At 36.4% G+C, this 21976-nt stretch overlaps 1 protein-coding gene across 2 annotated transcripts; it reads right to left on the bottom strand.

Moving 5' to 3' along the window:
- Positions 1-734: 734 nt before the first annotated feature.
- On the bottom strand, positions 735-21719 carry LOC125841389 (uncharacterized). Of its 2 annotated transcripts, none has more exons than XM_049520504.1 (23): positions 21649-21719; positions 20191-21259; positions 16120-16235; positions 14681-14889; positions 14356-14475; positions 13903-14031; positions 13692-13817; positions 11830-11885; positions 11635-11734; positions 10949-11066; positions 10600-10809; positions 9118-9442; positions 6850-6943; positions 5087-5195; positions 4716-4984; positions 4461-4585; positions 3984-4218; positions 3106-3294; positions 2729-3012; positions 2265-2484; positions 1952-2191; positions 1377-1462; positions 735-1191 (listed from the first exon to the last, which is right to left on the bottom strand). In XM_049520504.1, the coding sequence occupies exons 2-23, from the start codon at positions 21018-21020 to the stop codon at positions 1032-1034; spliced, it is 4350 nt and encodes a 1449-aa protein (XP_049376461.1). In that variant the 5' UTR covers positions 21021-21259; positions 21649-21719; the 3' UTR covers positions 735-1031. The 2 variants fall into 2 exon arrangements, with proteins under 2 accessions (XP_049376461.1, XP_049376462.1); XM_049520505.1 differs by having other exon boundaries at positions 2265-2472.
- Between the last annotated feature and the right edge of the window lie 257 nt (positions 21720-21976).

The raw sequence follows: 21976 nt of genomic DNA, 5'->3' as shown, positions 1-21976 counted from the left end.
GTAACAAAGCACAAGCGATAAACAGTTTTAAGTTTATGAGTTCTGAATTTTTAAATACATCATCAACTATATTAAGTGAATTTCATAATACAAACATAAGGTTTGGATCAAAGTTACTAAATTTTGTCAAACTCATAACTTCAATGCTAGATCCTCGTGTATAGTCCTCCAACCAACTCCTTCATAGTATGTTATTTAAATTGATTGCTCTATAAAAAAAAGTGAACATCTTTAATTAACGTACTGGGTGAAGGAGTCATTCTTTAAGGCCACGACAAATGTAATCAATTTTATTTTTTTTAATTTTAGTTACCAGAAGTTGATCCGTCATTTGCTTTAAAATTGGGAACCTATGAGTTTTAAGATTTCCAAAACCCATATTGTTGAAAGCTAACACTTTGTTATATACTTTAATCGTGATTACTATGATATATACTTCATTTTTTTTGTCAATCTTGGTTGGGTTGTGTTTGACATCTAGAGATCAACATACCCAGTGAATCTTACAAGTCGAGTCTGAGGTCTAAAGAGAATAGAGTGTTCACAAACCTTATCCCTACCCTCATGGAAGTAGAGAGGTTGTTTCCGAAAGATCCTTGGCTCAAATAACACATATCAAAGCAAATTCAAAAAGGATAAAACAGAAGTACTGAAGAAATTGCAACAGATTTGTTCCACAATTAACAAGCAGAAATAAGAGAACAGAATTGCATCACATTTCACAATATTTCCAGTAGCAACTTAAAGTTAAATAAAGAAGAGAAATACTTGCTCCTATTCCATCTATGTTCTCTCAAAAATAATTTAAATCATCTATACATTCCCTTTACAAGGAAAAACCCTCTAATGAAAATAAACCTCTTTCTAAACCCCTATCATGTTCTCCTCAAAACACTAATTACATCAAAGAAAACTGCACATGTATACCAATGCTTTTATACTGATCTGGACATATATATACAGGTCGAAATTCCAAGTGCCACTCCAAAAATTTGCACAATTTCTCCATCCTATATCCAAAGATCTTCATGTCAAGAAACAGCTTCGTACGCCCAAAACGTATCAGGATCTGGACTGAATAGAGAAAAATCTTGAACTTCTAAGTTTGCTACATGCCAATCAACAAATCGAGCTTGAACAGACTTAAATAGCAGCAGAATTGTAGGAAAAAGCCACCATTTGTCATCTTCCCTGACAATACAAACAATTCAAACGTTTAAATATAAATTGCTCACAAGTTTTGGATTCAGTTTGAGTTGATTGATTGACAAGTGAGTAATCGATTTCAGCTGTATTTTCTGCCACTATTCCTCTACAGCCTCTATGAGGTTAGGGGCCAAGACACACTTTGGATGTAGGAATACTGATAATCTCACCTTTTCGTAACCCAACTGCTTTCATCATGTGGGGGCTTCAATGCAGCAACTCCATAGTGGATTGCACCGCAGATAAAAGCAACAGCCTGTATGAAGCCAAAAGAAGATTCTTTCAAACAAGTACAAGAAGTTCAAGACCTAATTTATTTTCATCAATTATAGAGAAAAATAAAGAGAAAATACATAATTACCTCATTAAAGCAAGACCTGTTTTTTAAAAAGACACTTGAACCTACTACATTCTTGATTCAATTACTTTATAAAATTCTAGAATCGGACTGCCTTCATAAACTTTCACTTCATTTTTCACATGTTCCTTCACAAGACTTTTAAGTGTTTTGCCCACCCAGAGTTTGAAAGATGTGTTGTTTGAAGTAACCTTTCTACAGTTTTGCTCACCCAGAGTTTACTATAGCCAAAAGTTTTAGAACAGAGTTCTATTGTAGAATGACATTATCACGTCATCAAATAAGTATCATTATATGACATCTCAAGTCGGATTAGGATGACGTCTATCCATGCTAAATTTACTAATGAAGCAATGCAAAATGTAATGCACCCGTAGAGAAACTTACAATATTGGATAAAGATGTAGCGTTCCACAGTGCATAAACTCGAGCAAGAGTAGCTCTTTTCGGACCTTTGCTGAACAAGGCATTCAGGCCAGCCGGGAAAGGCGAAAGCAAAGATAAAGGGAGGATAAGCAGTACAGCTAGAAAAGCCCCAAGGGATACCCAATAGAACAAGACTAAAGTAAGAAGGGTAACAAATAGATCTGCCAATAGTAAGATAGTGATCAGCAGCTGTACAGTGTCCTGAAACACATAGTAAGACGAAAAATTAGATTATGATAAAATCAAATTCTCAAATTGAGTAGCTACACAGTACCTGACGACCAACTGGGCGGGTATTGTGCAATAGCAAAGAACATGGGAAGAGGTAATCCCTTCTAAAATCAAGGGATTGCACAGTAATATCATTTATGAGACCACCATTCATTCCACCAGTGATCTTTTTGCGGGATACTGCATGGCTCGCACATTGCTGGCTTTCTTGAGGCTGCTTAAGATTCCTTCGTACTATTTTTGGAACCTTCCTGTAAGATAATCTACAATCAAGGATGTTATGACAGAAATCAGTTTTTCATTTTAATGCTTTTGGAATCTGTAAGAACGATACTGGAAAGAGTCTAGCATTTATAATCAGCAATACCATGCCATATGCACCACACAGATAACATATATGGTCAAAGTTAAGATAAGACTTCTATCATGAAAGTTTAAGGTGGAACACAAAAATTCAAAAAAGAACGGGCGTAAAAAGAACAATATGCAAAGTCTAATCAAGACTACCTAGAGCAGTCATCACAGCTTTCCGAGTTTTCAGCTTGTGTAAGATCATAGAAAGAATGATCACCAGCCAGCACCAAAATACCCAATTGGTAATACCCGCTAGCAGTTGCTTGAAACCACCCAAGCTCAATCTTAACACCATGAAACTCAAGCTGGGGGTTTCCATGACTTTTAATCCAATTCAAGACAGGAAGGAGTGCAGAGCGGATTGACCCATGCCTCACAGTTCTTAACTGGGCATTTAAACCAGCTACCAGGCGATTCCAGACAGTCGAAGGCACATGCTGGAAACAAATAAGATCTTTCCCCTTTAATGATCAACACACCAGGTTGTGGCAATTGCTAATATACAAAATCAAAGGGCAAGAAAGTCAGACCTGAGCAAGGAGATTTGTCAATGACATGTCACTATGAAGATAATATGGTGACATGTAACTTCCATCCCCACCGAAGATAATGCACATGGGAAATCTCTTCTGTATACTTGCTACTATGTCTAAACGTTTCTCATCACCTCCTAGGAAAAAATCGATATAAGAAACCATCAAGTCTGGTGTTGCTCCAACCTGCAATACACTCGTTAAATCAAGAAACGGTATTTGCAGCTAAAATGTGAATCCTGACCACCAAAGTGGGAGGACGTATTGTCAAAAGATCTTCATTTCATGCTAAGTTCTTCGGAAAATTTGATTATCTGAATTAGACACACTAAGTTATACTCCCTCTATCCACTTTTATTTGTCACAAAAAAATTAGATATTCAAAAACTATATGAAAAGTACTATAATTGCGATTTTTTGCATATCAATATGATGAAAAAATACATCATAAAATATTAGTCAAAGTTTTTATTATTTGACTCTAAAAAAGGAAACTATGACAATTAAAAGTGGACAGAGGTAGTACAACATATTTCCTGTAAACTATTGGCACGATGGAGGTTAAAAGGCACAAACAAATGAATGCATCCAAATCTATGTACACATTCATTATGCTCTCCCACACCGCCCTGTTCCTTCAATTCATTTTTAAAATTTAGAGTGCTGAGGGACTCATCACCTAGATACATAATGTTTGGATTTTGTGCAAGCACAAGTAGCAATGCAACTCAGCAAGAATGTAATTATTCACATAGAGAATTGAAGAATATGAGAAAACACTCCTAGAGAGAATGCAAAGAAAACCAATAACCGCCACATCGAACTTGACACAATCACAATAAGGACTATTACAGAAATAAAGTTACTACACAAACCTTCATTCCTTTGTATAAAGCACGTGAACGGCAGGACCGTAAGCAAGAATGATCATACTCGGACTTCACATACTCCTGAAGGCGATGAACTTTTCTTCTCCTCCTCCACTGTTTCCAAGACCAAGCGCAAGGATATGCAAGGACAGAGAGTATGCTATGTACTGAACCCTCCCACCAATCATATGCTGCAACTGAATTAATATTATCTATAAATCTGTTAAAAGCATCTTCATACCTGCAATTCCATGTCATAAAAGAAATGCTGAAGTTAGTGACTGGAAGCTATTGGGTAATCCCTAATGGATATGGCTTGCGATAGGTCAAGCCACTCTCAGAACTTCAGCAGAAAGTTCATCTTACAAGAAATGTATGTATCTGCTGAAGAGATATACTAAGTATGTCGACTGATCATTGATGAATACCAAAACCATGTTTATCATGGGAATACGGCCTAATAGGAGTATATATAATTCTTACACAATCTCGATAATGGCATCAGGAGGTGAGTAAGGAAGATGCCAGGGTTCGCGAAAGGTATTTGGGCCCATAAAATACATCCTGTGGACATGGCTCTGAGTTTCGTCTGCTCTAGTACCTCGAACCTTAAAATTAGAAAAAAATGTTGAATCTTAGCAGATGATGATGAAGAAGAAATTACTAAGTGAAACAAACAGATCTTGATTAATTCACAAAAAAGATAAAAGAGCATACAAAATCTCAAGAGTTTTATACCTCAGACAATGAAAGGAGATGAGGTGAATGGTGACGACTGTGATGGTCCATTGAATTTGAAGTGTTATAAGAACTCCCTGATCCTACTAGTTTGATTCGCAAAGTACTTAATAAAAGGGCCAGCAGCACAACAATGCACGACGACAACAGGGAAAACGGCCAGGGACCTCCAAATGTGTATATGAGCTCCTCCAAAGGTGTATAGCAGTTTGGCATCCTATACTTATCAGTGACACATTTGTAGGGGCAAGGTGATTCAGTTACTCCTCCTGCAGCAGCAGTTATAATTGACTTCTGGTACAACACACTCTCAAAAAATTTGAGAAAGTAAGCAACATCTCATAGAGTTATCATTCAAAACTGGCCATTACCTCGCCTATGAATGAAATAAGCACGTCTAGGAAGGAGCTCAATGGAGCAGGGAATGCACAGGGAAGTCTCTGATCCTTCAGCATCTTTGTATGTTCCAATAGGGCATTCCTGATTCAATTTAATATGATAGAGATTATCAAATTAACCAAATGAATAATAGCAAAAGGCCATATTAAGACAACAGCTTGCTAATAACACTCTTAAGCAATTGTTGACACTGAGGACTTCTCTAAACAATTTCAGTTTCAAAATTTGTTGAGAGAAATCCTCAGTGTCAACAATAATGTTTCAAAGAAGCAAATCGAAAGTTAAGAAAGAACTTGCTATAAGGGGCTTGCTTTAAGGAACAATCAATTTGAAAAAAAAAAAAAAAACTACCAAAACCACAATTCTTAAAAAGCATATGGTCCCCACTCAATAAATTGCAACACGAATTCCGATAGAAGGGTAGAAAAGCACTAAGGTACACTATTAGAATGAAACAGGTCCTAATAGAGAGAAATGGATTCTTCCTCCTCGTATGTTTTCTAGGTCAATGAATGTGGAGATCCTTCCTCCTCCCTTTATAAACTTCCATCACCATAGGTTTACGCTAGGGATATACCTTGAAATCATACTTGCTTACCTTAGTTATGGATGAGCTAACTGAAACTGTACAAGATGAGTTCTCTTGGTGTGTGCGATTGCATGTGATATTGTGTCAATGAAACTAGCAGAACTATCGAGAAGTACTCTACAAAAAGGTTTTAGGATAAAAAGCAACAAGAGTTGTATGCATTACAAGAATGAAGTTGAAGTGAGACTAGACACAATTGTAATGCCTAAAGGAGAATGGTATGATATATGAAGATATAACACTAGAATTAATAGGATGGCTGAAATGGAAGAGTGTTGTGTGGTAGGAAGATATCAACCAAAGTGAAAGGTAAGTGTTATAAACGATTTTGAGACCTGCTATGTTAGGCTCAACTACAATATGAATGTCCTAGAACTTCAGATGTTAAGATAGATGCAAAGCCATATCAGATTAGACAGGATCAGAAATGACATCATACAGAAGGTACAAGTAGCACACATAGAGCCTAGAGGATAAAATAGGAGGCATTAAGCGTAAGATGAGTTGGCTCTGTCCTACATAGACCTCCAGAGGTATCAGCCCGTAGGTGCTATACTATGATGCTTGAAGATGTTGGAAGAGAACAAAGACCTAAAATCACCCAGAGTGTTTCAAAAGAATTACAATCTCTCAGAGTTCATTAACTAGCTTCTCCACCACTTGCTTCAATCTCTCTTTTTATTTTGCCTTGACTTCTATAGATTGTATAGAACTTTATTAAACTTTTGCTAGGGTACAACATGTAGCACAATTATAGACAGTTATCTTCAATTTTGATAACAATCACGTGCCATTGCGTTTTTCGTTGGCCTCATTAGTCATTCACCTGAACTTAAGAGAAGATGATAAATTTATGGTCAAGCTCTTCTAGATCATGAGTGATACAAGCTTTGTGATTCACTGTCTAATCTTTTTTAAACACTAAACTACTGTCTATCTGATCAGGAACAATGTTTATATTGCTAATCCAACAATGGTGGGTGAAATATAATGGGGTAAGTGCCACAATGCATCACTTGGTTCAGCTACCGATTAATGAATTTCATAAGATAAGAAATTAATAGTAAGCAACAGATAGGGTAAAAGGTACTAATTAAAAACATAGGATAAAATGCAATAACGAAACAGTGTAGCATGAAAAATTACCGCACAGAAAGTACCATACAAGCCCTTGGGACACTTCCTTCCGGTTATTGTGCCTTCCTCTCCACGAAGACCACCACCGTCCCCTGTACCTCCACTGTAATAAATTGAGAAATAAACTAGTTCAGTGACAAAGTACTATTTACTGAGACAAACATTCGCAAACATAACATAATACAGCATCATAACCTTTTTTTCTTTTTGATGTAGATCATAACATATAAAAGGGACCAGTTAAAAAATTGAAGAATAATCAGTATTGGAGCAAAATTGAAGAATAATCTGTATTGGAGCAGGAATTCGCATTTAGTAAAACAGGACATCTAGAAAAACCTATCACCGGGTGCTATTAAATATCTTCCACCTTTAAGATTAAGAGAAACATGCCATATTTTGTTTTTCATCCTCTCTGGACTCGATGCAATCCAATCTGAACCAGATCTAACTTTTGCACTAAACACAATTGGCTTAAAGATGTCCTTCCTTCTCCTCTGAAGTTGCTAATCCAGTATTACTATAATGAAGATCACTTAGCATATACAGCTAGTATCTAGAAGATGGGCTAGTCGACTAAAATAGGCTAGGAACTAAGGAGAGATGCAGGCTTGCAAGACTTCCTTTTCCTCTTAGCCTCTATTCAAGAAACCAAGCAGAGTGTTGCTACAAGTGAAAAGTGCAAAAAAGTGACATAGTCCAATGGGCTTGAAGCAAAAAACGAGTAGTAAAACACATGCTTCTGTAAAGTGAAGCGCACAAGTTACGAAAAGATAAAGTACTTAACAAATGTGAATTTAGTATTGTATTAATCAAATTGCAATTAAAATAATATTGATACTAATCAACTACTTAGAAGTTAAAGATTCAAAAAATCGACCATCTTTGTTAGGATCACTTTGTGTGTCATTGTTTGAACACACATACTTCTCTTAAGCACTTAAGCAACAAAGCGATGCCTTTTTATGACATTGCTTGCACCAAGAGATTCAACTTATTGAGAAACTGATGATCATTGCAAATGCATGTCATATCATAAAGGCTATACTTGGAAGGCCACTTCTTACGTATGGTGCCAAATGCCAATAAGGGAAGGGAAACTAGGCCATGAAAGCACTTTACTTGTGGAAGCGGATCGCAAGCGACATCTGTATTTTTCTTCTTAATAGATGGGCCGGGCCTCAAGAGTCAAGACAATATGAGTAACTCATATTTGCTAGTTGGGGAGATGAGAATTAAATAAAGATACAGTTGATAGATGAAAAATGTTACACATGATATCAAGATAGGATGGTCGAAATGGAGAAGTGCTACTTGGATATTATGTGATAGAAGAATATCTACCCAATCGAAAGGTAAGCTTAGAACAATTATAAGACTAGCAATACCATATGGGAATGAGAATCTACAAGATGAGTGTTGCTAATATGTGCATGCTAAGATGGATGTGTGGTCATACAAGATGAAATAAGATTAAAAATTTCCACATCGAACAGAAGGTGCAAGTAGCACATAGAGGATAACATGAGAGAAGGTGCTTGAGATGGTTTGGTCATGTCCTACATCGACCTCCAGATGTACTATATGTGTGTGAAATCATGGCGAATGATGGTGTTAAGAAAGGAATGAGGTAGATCTAAAGATTACACGAAAGGAAATTGTCTCAAAAAGACCTACAATTTCTTGGAATCTGCGCAGACTAGCACAAAAAAGGGCACAATGAAAAAAAGATCTATATGTGTGATTCTTATTAGTTGACTAAGTTTTAGTCACGTTAGTACATTTACTCTAGGTCTTTTGTTTTCTACAGTCTTTTAGTCCTATCTGAGATTAGGAGCCCGTAGAACTTCTGGTACATTTTTTTTTGATGACCAGAACTTCTGGTACATTATTGTTGTTGTACAATATGGTAAGATTAAATGGAGCAGCGTGGTCAATGGAGGTTCATATAATCGACCTAAACTTGCTTGAGATTGAAGCATAGTTTTTATTGGTTGCAACATGAGAATCTTAATGAAATTTGTGAAGTCCGAATCCTGAAGAGGAAGACTAGTAAAAGTTAAACATAAGATGTCACCAATTTCAAAAAAAGAAGAAGCATAGTTGAAGCAAAAGCACAACCGAAATACAGCATCTCAAGGAGAAAGTGCAAACAAAATTTGAAATGAATTTCTAACCAAAACCTCTAGATAGTGTAAAAGCATAGTAGGAAGAAACAAGAAAAGCAAAGAAAATGAACATCAGGTAAAATGCACAAGTATCATGAACACAACCTACCTATAGTAAATGCTGCCATTTACAGTTGCAGGGGATACATACTGCTCACCCATGTGTATCTTAGACCAATGAAAATGAACTCTGCCACCCCCACCGCCACCTCCACCCAGTGGGCCACCATATCCTCCAACAACTGATATCGATGAGTTGTTCAAAAGACCAAGAAATTGAAGAAAAAGTAGAATTGTTCCTCCAGAGCCACCACCAACGCCGCCAGCAAGAGTACCATTGCTGTTTTTGCTTGGGGTACGACAACTTTGACCATCAGCCCTCATAGATCCGTAGACATCAAGTCTCAGAAGGGGCCACTGGCTGGATCCCAACACTGGCAACCATGAAAAAGTGTCACAGTCAAAAAGTATGTGAATATCAAACCATACGCATCTGAGTCAATTCTGAGAACTTCGTACACATTTGTACATTATGACCTCTTTGTCAGTCTGCATTAACAAACTATTCAAACAGAAAACATACACTTGGAAACATTATATAAGTGAGTATGCAGGGCTTACTAGAGAAAATTGTGCTAAACGCATGTGATTCCACCGAGTATCGACCAGCTTAGGCATGAACTTGATATAGGGTAGCAAGCTGAAATACTAATTACTCTTCTACTAGAGGATTACACATTCTTACCCTTCCTTTCGTTCTAATCTATAGTTGGGATCGTAAGTCTACATACGTTTTTTTTTCTTTTTTCTACATACTTTATCTTACCCAACTAAAACTGATTGAGACGAAATGTGGGAGACAGCAAATTCAGCAAATGCTGTTTTATTTGAAGTAGCAATACAAAATTAGAATAGAAAGCAATTAGACGTTTAAATATATTATTTGGGACCCATTCTTCGGGTGACAGTCCAAGAAGGATTAACACTGGAACATTGTTTTGCTATTAAGAGCCCCAAGTTATTAGTATGATATCGAGATGAATTCCATAGATCACCATCTCTGACATCGCCATAATCAGCCAACACCGATCACACCACACATAATCGTAATAAATATGGAATCCCGTATTCAATAAGAAAAGAACTTCACGTTCCAATCAAACTAGTACGCAAACAACTTATTTTCTTGGTTGAAGAGGAAACGACAAGTAGAAGAGTTCTCCTTGCATTCTATTTTAGTTAACCATATCAACCAGATATTTGATGCATTCCACCACATTGGGGTTTTCCAATAGAGTACTGATATTACTAACCTAATCCCCACCAATACCACTTACAACCAGAAAATTTTAAACAGAAACCCAGCACAATCTAAGCAACGTAATTCCACTAACACAGCACATGTCCTAGCAGATAAGCAGCAAACTAGTAGTTCAAAAACTAAGAAAAAATAAACAAAAAGGAATTTGTTAATTAGATGGAAAGAAATGAAGAGGAATGTGTGCTAATTTACCAGCCACCATAAACCATATGATAACAAGCACAAAAAGGTGAACAGATTCAAGCATAATAACTAAGTAAAATATTTTACCAATTATTCCGCCTCCAATAACAGGTCCATTGGACTGGCCTGGACCTTCATTCCCACTGCCCAACTCGCAGGGAAGATCAGCTCTGCCATATCTTTGACCACCTTCACTCAGCCTCCCATTGAAAAATCCCGAACCACCTCTTCCTCCATGTCCGGCGCCACCACCTGCTCCATTTGAGTAGTTTCCCATGCCAACACCTTTACTGCAACCTGAAATTACACCATCAGCTGAGACGTTTTAGAAACCTCTCTCCTGCTCTCTGGCTCAGCGGAGGAGCAGGGTCAAAATAATCAGAACCCAAGAAAAAGGACAGCAACGTAATGAAAAATCACTGGCAAAAGTCGTGACCTAATTCAGAGGCTGTTATGGCACCATCATAGTCCACAATGACAGTTCTGGCTCTGTGAACATGGATAATGCTACCCCTAATTATGCCTGTGACAATAATGTCTTCCACTCGACAAATCTGCCATTAGCAGACAAGGAAACGAAAAATTAGTCTCAAGCAACATGTACGTTGATTTAATAAGAGGCAAAATTTGGTGTGAGAGCATCACTGATATTCAGTTGGCCATTTTCTATTATCCTAAATATTGACGTAAGACAAGGAAATGAACAGTTAATCTCAAGCAATAGGGCATCTGTCCCAAGTAACCATCGTTAGCTTTATCAAACAGAGTAAAAGATGAAAACTGTGTGATTTACCAGAACAACAAATTATGATGTATTGAGATAGGTGAAGCAGAAGATATATTTTTAAACAAGTAAAGGATGTGTGAATCCTCTTGATGATTATGTTTCATCACATAGGCCTACTTTTTAATTCATGATCATCTCTCCAATATTTCTTCTATCTATGGATTTTAACTCAATCATGCAAGAAAAGGAGGAAAATATAGTACATAAAGTGAAGAAAAATTGAACTTTTTTGCTTTAATATATCCATTTTTTAGATAAATTTAGATGTATAATAAGAATCTAAGTCACACACACATTATTGGTAGTATACAAAGTATAAGATAGGTTTATCTTACTTGTAGAGAAAAGGACAGCGTGTAATTCACATGGCAATCATCAGGTGGAGTAATCAGATCCATTGGACAGATTGTGCTGTCGCACAGAGATTCAGTCACCCTATTTGGAGCCAAGGAGGTTAAAAATGGCATAAACGAAATAGTAACACTAAATTGGATAGTATATCAAACAACAGAGGAAGTAAGACACCATACTTGCTTCTACTTCTATGGTCATCCAAGGGGGCTTGAAGTAGAGATCCTGGGCCAACCTAACGATGGAAAGTTCACAAAAGAATTACGCAGTAAGTATAAGAAACCCTTCAGAGCTTAATGGGAAATAACAACAGTGAAAAGACGATCAAATCTAAGGAAAACATTGGGGAAAACAAGCACTTGCTATCTCATACTTAAGTCCAATTGGTAGAGGAAACTGCACAAAGTCAACCACGATGGTAAGTTTCAACAAGCTCCAAATCTCATTCTCATCTTTGACCCCCTCTCAATTATTGCAAATGAAGAAAGAGCAAATTTAAAAGGAAACAATAAGCAATCGATAAATCTGCATTGGTAACAGATTTATATTAAGCTGTCATTAGGTTCTTAGTCTTCTCCAATAGAACCATACATCAGTATTTACATTAAGCTTTCCGCTCGTCCAGTCATATATATGTTCCCGTTCATTTTGGATATTCGAAAATAGACGTATGACAGTACTCTATAAGTACCTCATTAAACGATTCAACACAAGCAGTTAAAAGCACATATATTATTAATATATCTATACATTGTGTGAATCCAATCTATAACTTATAACCCATATGTATCCAGAGATACTCGTAATACTCGTATATATTCACAACTCTTGTGGTTCAGAATTTTCTTGGGTCACGTTATTCATTATATCCTGAGTTGGTCATGGGCGTGATGATGCTGATATCAATCTTTGAGATGGATTAAATTTATCTAAGATTTTGAGTTTTTATTTCATTATTACCTTTAGTAGTGTTGGTTGCTACACGCCAATACCTAACTGTTTCTTTGTGGCTACACTGTTTTTCTCTTGTTATGTCCCTAAAGAACAAGATTTAATTCACAAACTGTCCATTTGGAACCCGTTCTGACAACTATACTTCTTGCAAACCTAGTACTCATCACCTCACAATTCATGCGACATTCCCATTTTTGAAAATCCTAGGCGTGTCATGACAAATTTTCTACAAAACACTCCAAAGTTTTAAGGAACCAAAATTTTAAACCATGTTCCTTGTCTTCCCTATCAAACCGACAATTTTAACAGCTTTAAGAATTTCCTGTACCGCTATCAATATACTCAATATGCATGCCCCATTAGCTTCTTAATATTAATGCCTAGTCAAGCTATGTCATACAAAAGGAAAGTAATACCTGATACATGGTTCAAAAGCTTCAACAATATTTTAAAAAAATAAAATTGAAAACAGTGGTGTTAGGATAGCTCAGGTGCACCGAGATTATTCCACTGGGTGATAACTAAATATCCCACCAGCATAGGTATCTGGTAACTCTAAGCACTAAAATCTGGTCACCTAGCGCTCTTTTGCTTCTGCTACAATTGAACCCTGGTATCCTATCATCCTGCTTCATGAACTAGTAAGATACATCTTTGGTGCAGTTTCAAGAATTTTATTATCCATTGAACAATCCAAATTCAAACTAGCATGTGATATTTACCAATTAAACAAACCTTACAAATATCACAAGGTTTGTTCCTTATACACTACTATAAAAAGTGATGTGGTAAAAGACCTCCAATATTTCCAGAGGGTCTAATTGTGTATTGCATAAACTGAGAAGAGCGAGCATTCAATTAGTGACGCAAGCACATTTATATAGACAAGGTTTGACCAAAGTTCAAAAGTAGCATGGTTTAATTCAAATTTATAGCCTGTTCATTTGCCTAAACCTTGATAGGCATACGATCCAGTTTTTGTTCTAGTAGGATGTAGCAGGTACTAGGTGGAATTGATAGGCATATTATCCGGAAGACCCTGACACCCCCGTTATCAAAATAATATATATATATATCAACATCTTACCGTAATGTTATAGAATAGTGACAAGGAAAGCCTCTGGCCTATGATTGAATCACCATGACCAGTCAACTTTAGGAGTCCCTGACCATATAAAGCCAAGTTTGCATTTGAACTAATAACAGACTTTCCCTGCAAAAGAAGTACTACAGAAGTTAATTTACCAGGAATTTAACTAAACCAGTATCGATGTATCAGGTAAACTTTTAATGATTACCTTCAGAACAGCGAGATTCCTGACTTCAAGGACAGATGTAGTAACAACTGTGTTTCCTCCACCATCAACTTGGATTTGGGATTGCAACATTAGTAACATCTTCACAGATACTCTAAGTGCACCAGAAACCTTCAATGCGGTTTTTGTATTAGGAGTGGAGAGAGCACAGTTAATACTGCTTGTGTATCTCAACAAGATATATTCAGAATGCAATTTTGTAACAGAAGATAGTAGGAGATTTAACTATTTCCATAATATGTTTTGAGACATGTTCAAGAAAAGAAATAGACTATTAGGATTTAAATAGGTGAGGTTACAAATCTGGTCCAACAACTTACTAGACAGTGATTACTTAGAAAATGTTTTAAAATGTTGGAATAGACAATGGTCCATGCTGGAAAGGGCAAGTAGATATTTTAGAGAGCAATAAGAGATCCTCAAATGAAATTTTACCTTTATTATAGAATCACTCATCAGAAGTTCCTCTGCTACAAGCTCAAATTCTGAAACTGGGAAATTAGACAACCCGAAGACAATGCTGCTTCCATAAAGTAGACTAATTTGGCCCCTCACCTTTATAAAGAAATTATGAACAGAATGTTTGTTAACCAAAAGAAAAACCATCACTAATTTGAAAATTAGAACACTTGTAACTAGTGGTTTAGCAAGAATGACATGACTCTGGAAGTCAACAGATGAGAGATCTTGATAATTTGAGTCCAGATCTTCACCAACAAACACAAACAATATATAATCTTGGAAAAAAGAAGATACAGACCTGAACTCGTGACCAAAGTAGAGGCACTAAAACTTTAGCATTGTTCTCAACATAAACATTAGTCCAGAGTGGGGAAGTTGAAAAATCCAGCAGAGGGGTTTCTGTTTCTGTTGTTATATTGTCATTGTCTACCCGTAAACTCAGTACATATGCATCATAGAAAGTACCTGCTGCCCCAGCATTCTGAGGACAACCAATACTCCGACCACCTGCCAAAAGACCAAATAAAGATTATCTAGCTAGGCATTAAACACTTGGACTAGGGCAACTTTATACTCCAGTCAGAATAATATCACTTTTCCTCCAATAAACATAAAAATTCTGTCACACCTAGACCACAGATTCAAGATCAGATTAACATAGGGGTGAGAGATGACATCCGTTCAGCCTTTTTGAAGACCGTGTTTGAATGATGTTTTACACTCTTCCGTTATTTTATGTGTGGACAACGGACAAGTGACAACTCTATCTGGAATTCATCTTAGGTACTCAAGCAAAGTAAAATGTGTATTCATCTCGTACAAATATACATTCTGTGAGTAAAAACAAGGCGGGGAGTATAAATGGCGCATGGAACAAAACTATGTGGGCAATGTGCCCACCCCTCTACTCCTCTCCATTTAAATACCAAGTTTTTGTCTGCAGCAAGGTTCAAACCCAAACCCGCACCACTAGACCAAAACCCTGAGGGAAAAAACAAAGAGAGTTGTTTGCTCACTTCCATTAGGCTTTGCTACACGTCTCACTCTTGATATTACATAAAACCCACTAGCAGTGTGACGGGAACGGTTTCACGTTTATTCCTTCCATCCCGAATGATAAAGTTCTGTCTGAATTTGGCAAGCAACCAACTTTTCCTTACAAAGGTAAGAATTTTGGCCTTTTAACCCCCATGAAAAAATTCAGTTCAATTTGAAAGACATGGAAGCCAAAGATAACATATGAAAGTTTTCAAATGAGGTTAAGCTTGTTGACTAAAATAAAAAGTAACAATTCCATTGTAGAGTATTGAATCAAAAAAGTGTTAATTTTCTAAACAACTTAGACAATTTAGGAATTCCGACAGTTCTACTTGAACTACCATCAAGATTAATAGGTCAGAGGGCTGGGTTGTTGTCAAGGTATTTTGAGGAACTAGTTCACTCAGCTCCACATGTATCAAGGGAGGAAATACTGAAGCAGGTCTGCTTATCCATATGAATGCATTTGAAGGATCCAACTAATTTATACACCATGCATGCCGTTCCCTTTCTTTACCCACTACTTTTCATTTGGAAAGAGTGAATCGTTTTCAAATAAGTAGGAAAAAGCAACATAAGACTACAGAGTGTGCATCAAATAGAGAACCCATTTACCCAAACGAAGACTGAAAAGCTTAGCAAGTCGTAAAATATTGCAATCAATAAAATGTGTCAAAAACAAGTATGATCAACACAAACCATGCACAGTAACTTTTACATCTTCTTGTCTGCTGTTACAGTTCAATGAGATCCTTCCACCACCGCCTCCACCCCATCCCCTCCCACCAGCTGCGGTTATTTCTCCGGACCCTTTCCTGTCCAGGTATCCCGTATTGATGTTAAATTCAGGGCATGCAAATACTGTAAATTGTTATTCAAATTTTGCAGTAAAAGAATGAATACAATCAGCATTTTAAGACTGAAATCAAGTTTATAGCTATACAAACTGCTAAAACAATTCAATATTGAGGTTCTTACAAACTCTATTAACAAAGCAAATGAAACGACACAAGTGATCATAGTTTTTTTCTGGGTGTGTGTGTGTGTGTGGGGGGGGGGGGGGNTTGAACAACTTTCGCATACCACAGTACATTATGCATCAAAGGAAAAGATATAAAGAACAATGAGGTTGAATGAGGAATGAAAAAGATTTTGTGATGATTAAAAAAAAAATTGCAAATTGACTTATATTGTATTATTTTTTTTCCTTTCTTTTAAAGGGATTTTATGAGAGGTTATTGTAGAAAAATATTACACTTTTAAACCTGTTTCTTTTGCATGGGCCTATTCCTATTTCTGTGCTACTAAATTATACGGACTGTTTTTTAAGTTGGTTTCTTCTAAACTTTGTGATTTTTATTTTTTTGATGACAAGGGAAACGCGCAGCCACTACCCTTTCTTCAACTCTTTCTTGTATATATTTATTTTGTGCAGAATATATTGTCAATTAGTTTTATTCTTGAATTTAGTTATCAATCTATTTTATTAAAATAATTTCGGGTAAAGTTTTAACTTAATAAGTATTAGATTTACAAAGATAGTGGCATCCTCTCAAGGAAGCTGTTATAACAATCATTATACTCTCAAGATTAATCACGTTTGGAAGGTCATTTCTTCTTTATAATGTGGTTCCATTTTTCAAGTGATAGGGTGTTCTAGTATGTCCAAAGAATTTGCCACTTCTTGTGAATGTGGAGGATAATGCATTAGCAGAGTAGTATTCTGTATCGCCAGAGTTGCCAATGGTGTTGAAAACTTTTAGCCACTCAGTACGGTCTATAGCATTATAGGTTACAGTTAGATCATTTTAGTTGTATGTGCTATAGAATTTTTTATTTGAAATGAGTTGTATCCAATGTAGACTATGATAATTTGTTCATTCATAGGAGGGACTTTAATTTCAAGAAAACTTATTGGTACATGGTAGCAGAGGAAGATTCAGAGCAAGTTCAAAGCGGATCTAGTTCTAGGCTTAGTTGGGACTCTTCCTTTATGTTGCCACACCCTGTGTCGACATGGGTGTGGGTGTGGGTGTAGGTGCAGGTAGGGGTGGCAAAATCAACCCAATCGAAGTCATTTAGGTTTGGGTTGGTTATTGATCCATCCGCTCATTTGTTAGCTCAATCCATTTCAACCAGACCCATTTCAACCCATTAAAAATTGGGTTGATATGTAAGCCAAATTGATTTTTGAGAAATCTTGTCAAAAATATTTTTAAAAAACTTTTTATTTTATTTTATATGTTATATATAGTTGTAATAAAGAAAAAAAATTATTAGGTACTAAAAGCTTATAAAATAACAAATAAAGCTAATAAAACTTAGTAAAAATTGGGCAGGTTGGGTTATGACCCATTTTGACCCAACCCATTTTAGCCCAAACAAATTTGGGTTGGATTGGGTTTTGACCCACCCAAATTTAACCCAACCGCCCAATTGCCACCGCTAGGTGCAGGATACATGTGAGATTCGGTCAATCCACATTGGATAGTTTGACCAGAGTCCATGAACAAATTTTGGAGAAAATTGAGATTTGATCAAAGATAAAATAGATTTAAGACATGAGAAATAGCATACCTTAAATATTAGTCTCTTTGTCTCTTTTTTAGCTTTTCCTCTTGGTCAATATTCGTTGTTTCATGTTTCAAGCCAAACGGAGAGAAACTAAAAATTCAAGTGGTTGTGTTCTAACTTTTGGTAGACAGTTGCAACGATCTATAAGGAGTTGGTGGAAGGCCTTGAATGACTTTCTTTTTCATTTTTTTAGGGAAGAACCACAAAGCCTGAAAGAAGTTAGGGGGTCTTGGAATGAAGACCTAGAAGATCTTTCAAAATTTAGAATACTGTTATCACTCCATTTGTTAATTACAGATTTTTTAGCCAAATTCCAACAGTCGTATCCCATACATGGATTTGTACCCCTAAATCTTAAAATTTGGATTTTGCCGAATCCGACCCTTGGATTCACATTCGTGTCAAATACCCGCACCCCAGTCCAAGCAACTTAGGTTCTAGGTACATCCAATTCGACGAGACTGAAGATTTTTGTTCGGAAATTTTGCCAAGAGTACTACTCCAAGTAGTGAGAAAGACTTCGTAAGGAAGTTTTTGATGTTCATCCCGCACATAATGGTTACCATGGAGGAGATTATGATCCAACGTATTGAGTATAATGTGGAGAAGGTGGAACAAATTTATTTTGTTAGAACACTCGGGGCGAAGGAGATTTGTTAGTTGTTTATCTTAATTTCCTTAATATGTTTTGGTGTTTCCTTTTTCCTCACGGAAGGACAATACAATTTTTTTTAATAATCACGATGTCCGAGCCAACTTGTGCACACCACGAGTAATTCCACAGGATACATTCCACCAACAACAAGCAACTCTCGTTAAGACATGTGGAAAGAAATCACCTAATGTTTTTGTCTTTGTTGGAATTTGAACCTGAGATCTCATTGTTCTAACTCACTTCATTGATCACTAACTAGGTGACATCCTTGGGTCCGCGACAACACAATTACCGTAATTGATATTTTCTTTTCTTTAAAATACAGAAGAATTTAAACTTTCATATTTGGCTTTCTCCTTTCTTAGAGGAGAACATTATGTGCTCCTATAAATATAATTCACTCCTTCGTCTTTTGGTAGTATTTACAATGCAAACTTGTAGGGTTAGAGAGTTAAATTTAGGAAGAGACTTTGTGAGCCATAAGGTTTAGTTGTCATCTGTGTGAATCTCTTCAAGAGTTAAATATGCGAGGTTATTCCTTGAAAAGTACTCTCTTATATTTTCTCTTTAGACTAGTGAGTTGCTCATCTTCATCGGTAGATGTATGTCAATTTGCTTAACCACATTAAAAAAATTGAGAAATGTGCAACTAAACATGTTAAGAGTGATATTCGAACACAGGCCCACATCATCACTAAGACGGCCTTAAGCACCCACCATAAGTCATTGGACCAATCAATCCAATTTGCTTAACGACCTTAAAAGAAATTGCGTCCTTTGGCATAATTCTCTTTTAGATGCCTGATTTATCATCATTCGCAATTTTCGTTATTATCTTCAGCATTAACACTTGGTTATTTTGGTCTTAATAAGTGGTATTGAACCCAGCTCATTTGTATTCTTGGTCTAACCAAACTAGGCCCCCCGTCTCTTAATGAGTGGTATTGGAACCCAACTCATTTGTATTCATGGTCTAACCAAACTTGTCCACGCACCAAATGCCAACCCTAGCGTACCCAAGGGGTTTGAAGGAATAGGCCGTTGCCTTTTCTATATGATCTTTCGTACCTCAAGAGCAAAGTTTTTTTGGGTCCAAGGTTTATTTTCTTAATAACACCTAAGTAATTGATGCCTAGAACACAACAGAGAAAATCCATTTGAAAGATGAGAAGCTTAATGCACAAGAATTTAATGTTTGTAATTGAGAGTTGGCAGACATAGAATGCACAAGCTACTAAAAAACGAGTACCAATAAGTACAAATAGATTGCTATTGACATTTTAAAAATAAAAAGGACATGGTAACTGTGAGTTCATACTTTTCACATAATAATTTTTGACATTTTCAGCTTGAAATTCAATTTCCATATTATTTGGACAATAATCAAGATGCATATACTTTGAATTTTCGATTGCTCGAGAATAGTTATGTGGTTATAAAGTAAGTTTTTTGAACGGTTATAAAGTAAGTTTTTTGACACATTCCTAAAAAACAAAGAAATAATGATTCAGACTGCAAGCACAAGAAGAAAGATTACTCACAGTTTTTGAGCATGTACAAAAATGCTTCCACCGGAACCTCCACCGCTTGACCCTCCATCTCCCCCATCTGCATGTATGGATCCATTTATGTATAGGAGATCTTTCAGATCAAGGTAAACGCGTCCTCCCCCGCTTCCTCCAAACTTGTGTTCACTAGAGCTACCACCACCCTTGCTTCCATAAGACCATGGCTTTGACAATGTAGACCAAGCATAAACATCACCACCCCAAGTATTTGTATTGTTAGTTTTCAGGCAGGATGCACCTCGTCCACCATGCCCTCCGCCAGCACCATCATACCCAACTGGCGTCCCACTAGTCTGAGAAGGTGGTTCTCCACCCAATGCAGTAGTATTTATAGAAGAATTGTGTCCCAACGTCAGACTGAGCGCAGAAAAAATAACAGAACCAGCTACAACTCTTGCATCTTGCCCGACTTTAACATTGCCAGACAAATTGAAACTTATAATACAGCCTTGAATTGGACAGTTAATAGAAACCTGAGGAAGTATCTCCAAGTTCCCAGTACCCAACACATACAAGTCAGAATCTATATACAAGTTTGAATTCAGCAAGCAAGTTGTATCAAATGATCCAACTCCTTCAAGGTCCTCACAAGAAACTGAATTATTTGTTAATAATTGAGGTCCTGATTCCTGATAATACGACGTGATATTGATTTTAGAATAGCCAGAATAATAATCTGTTCTTCGCTTCTCAAATGCAACAGGCTCATCTCTATACTCTTCTAATCCAAGGGAAAACACTACTATAAAGAAGTGACATAAAATGCACCAATTGAGCAAGCATTTCTCTAGCATTGGACGCATCACCGCCCAAAGAAAAATAGACTAATAATCTCAAAGCATAACAGTTGTGTTGATAAAGCCAGAAATAAGCTCAATCACTACTTGTCTCAACCAATTTGCTAGCTTTCAGAACAAAACAGAATTTCAGCTCACAAGCTCACTAAAGCCAACGTAAATACAGTATCTCCCGCAAATCATACTTATCCATTCAATTTTCTCTCTTTAAACCCAAAATAGGACTAATCCTTAGTACCTCCACCCTGAGAAAAACATACATAAGCTAATCAAAGTCTACAATTGCAAACTGAAAAATAATTATAATAACAGTTCATACTTACTGCACAACAATTATCTTATATTCCCGTTAATAGACTACAATTCGCATTGTAAAATCACGTAAATAACAATACTAATTCTCCTCAATCAGCAAAAATAAATCAAATTAAACAAAAAAACAAACAAAATCCTAATTCAAACGCACAGTACAGTAAATAATCACACATCTACAGACAACATTCATACAAATCACTTTCAATCAACAATTAAATACGGATATACTCAATATAAACCCTCATACCGATCACCAGAAGTGAAAACACACTTATATCCAAATACTAACCAAATAAACGAGAAATTCCGGAGAACTTACGAAACTTTCCACAATTGAAATGATGCAAATCTCTTCCGGTCAAATCTAAAGTGAAGTAAAGCAAAGTGTGTGTGTATATATATATATATATATATATATATATATATAAGTAGCTTTCCGTGTTTCTTTCAATTACAACTCCATTTTTTCATTTTCAATCTTCAATTTTTGCCTGTGATGTTGGCAATGGTGGATGATGATGATGTTGATGTTGATGGCTACTTGTTTTGTTGTTTGTGTATGTATGGAGCAGTGAAAGTGAAGTGAAGAGGCAAAGACATAGAGAGGGAGAAAAAGAGAGAAAGAGTTGCCATTCAAAGTGAAGCAA

Source organism: Solanum stenotomum, chromosome 10 (assembly GCF_019186545.1).
Source record: "Solanum stenotomum isolate F172 chromosome 10, ASM1918654v1, whole genome shotgun sequence".
Taxonomy (NCBI): Eukaryota; Viridiplantae; Streptophyta; class Magnoliopsida; order Solanales; family Solanaceae; genus Solanum; species Solanum stenotomum.
The sequence above is the reverse complement of the archived record's forward strand: the minus strand, read 5'-3'. Positions and strand labels throughout refer to the sequence as shown.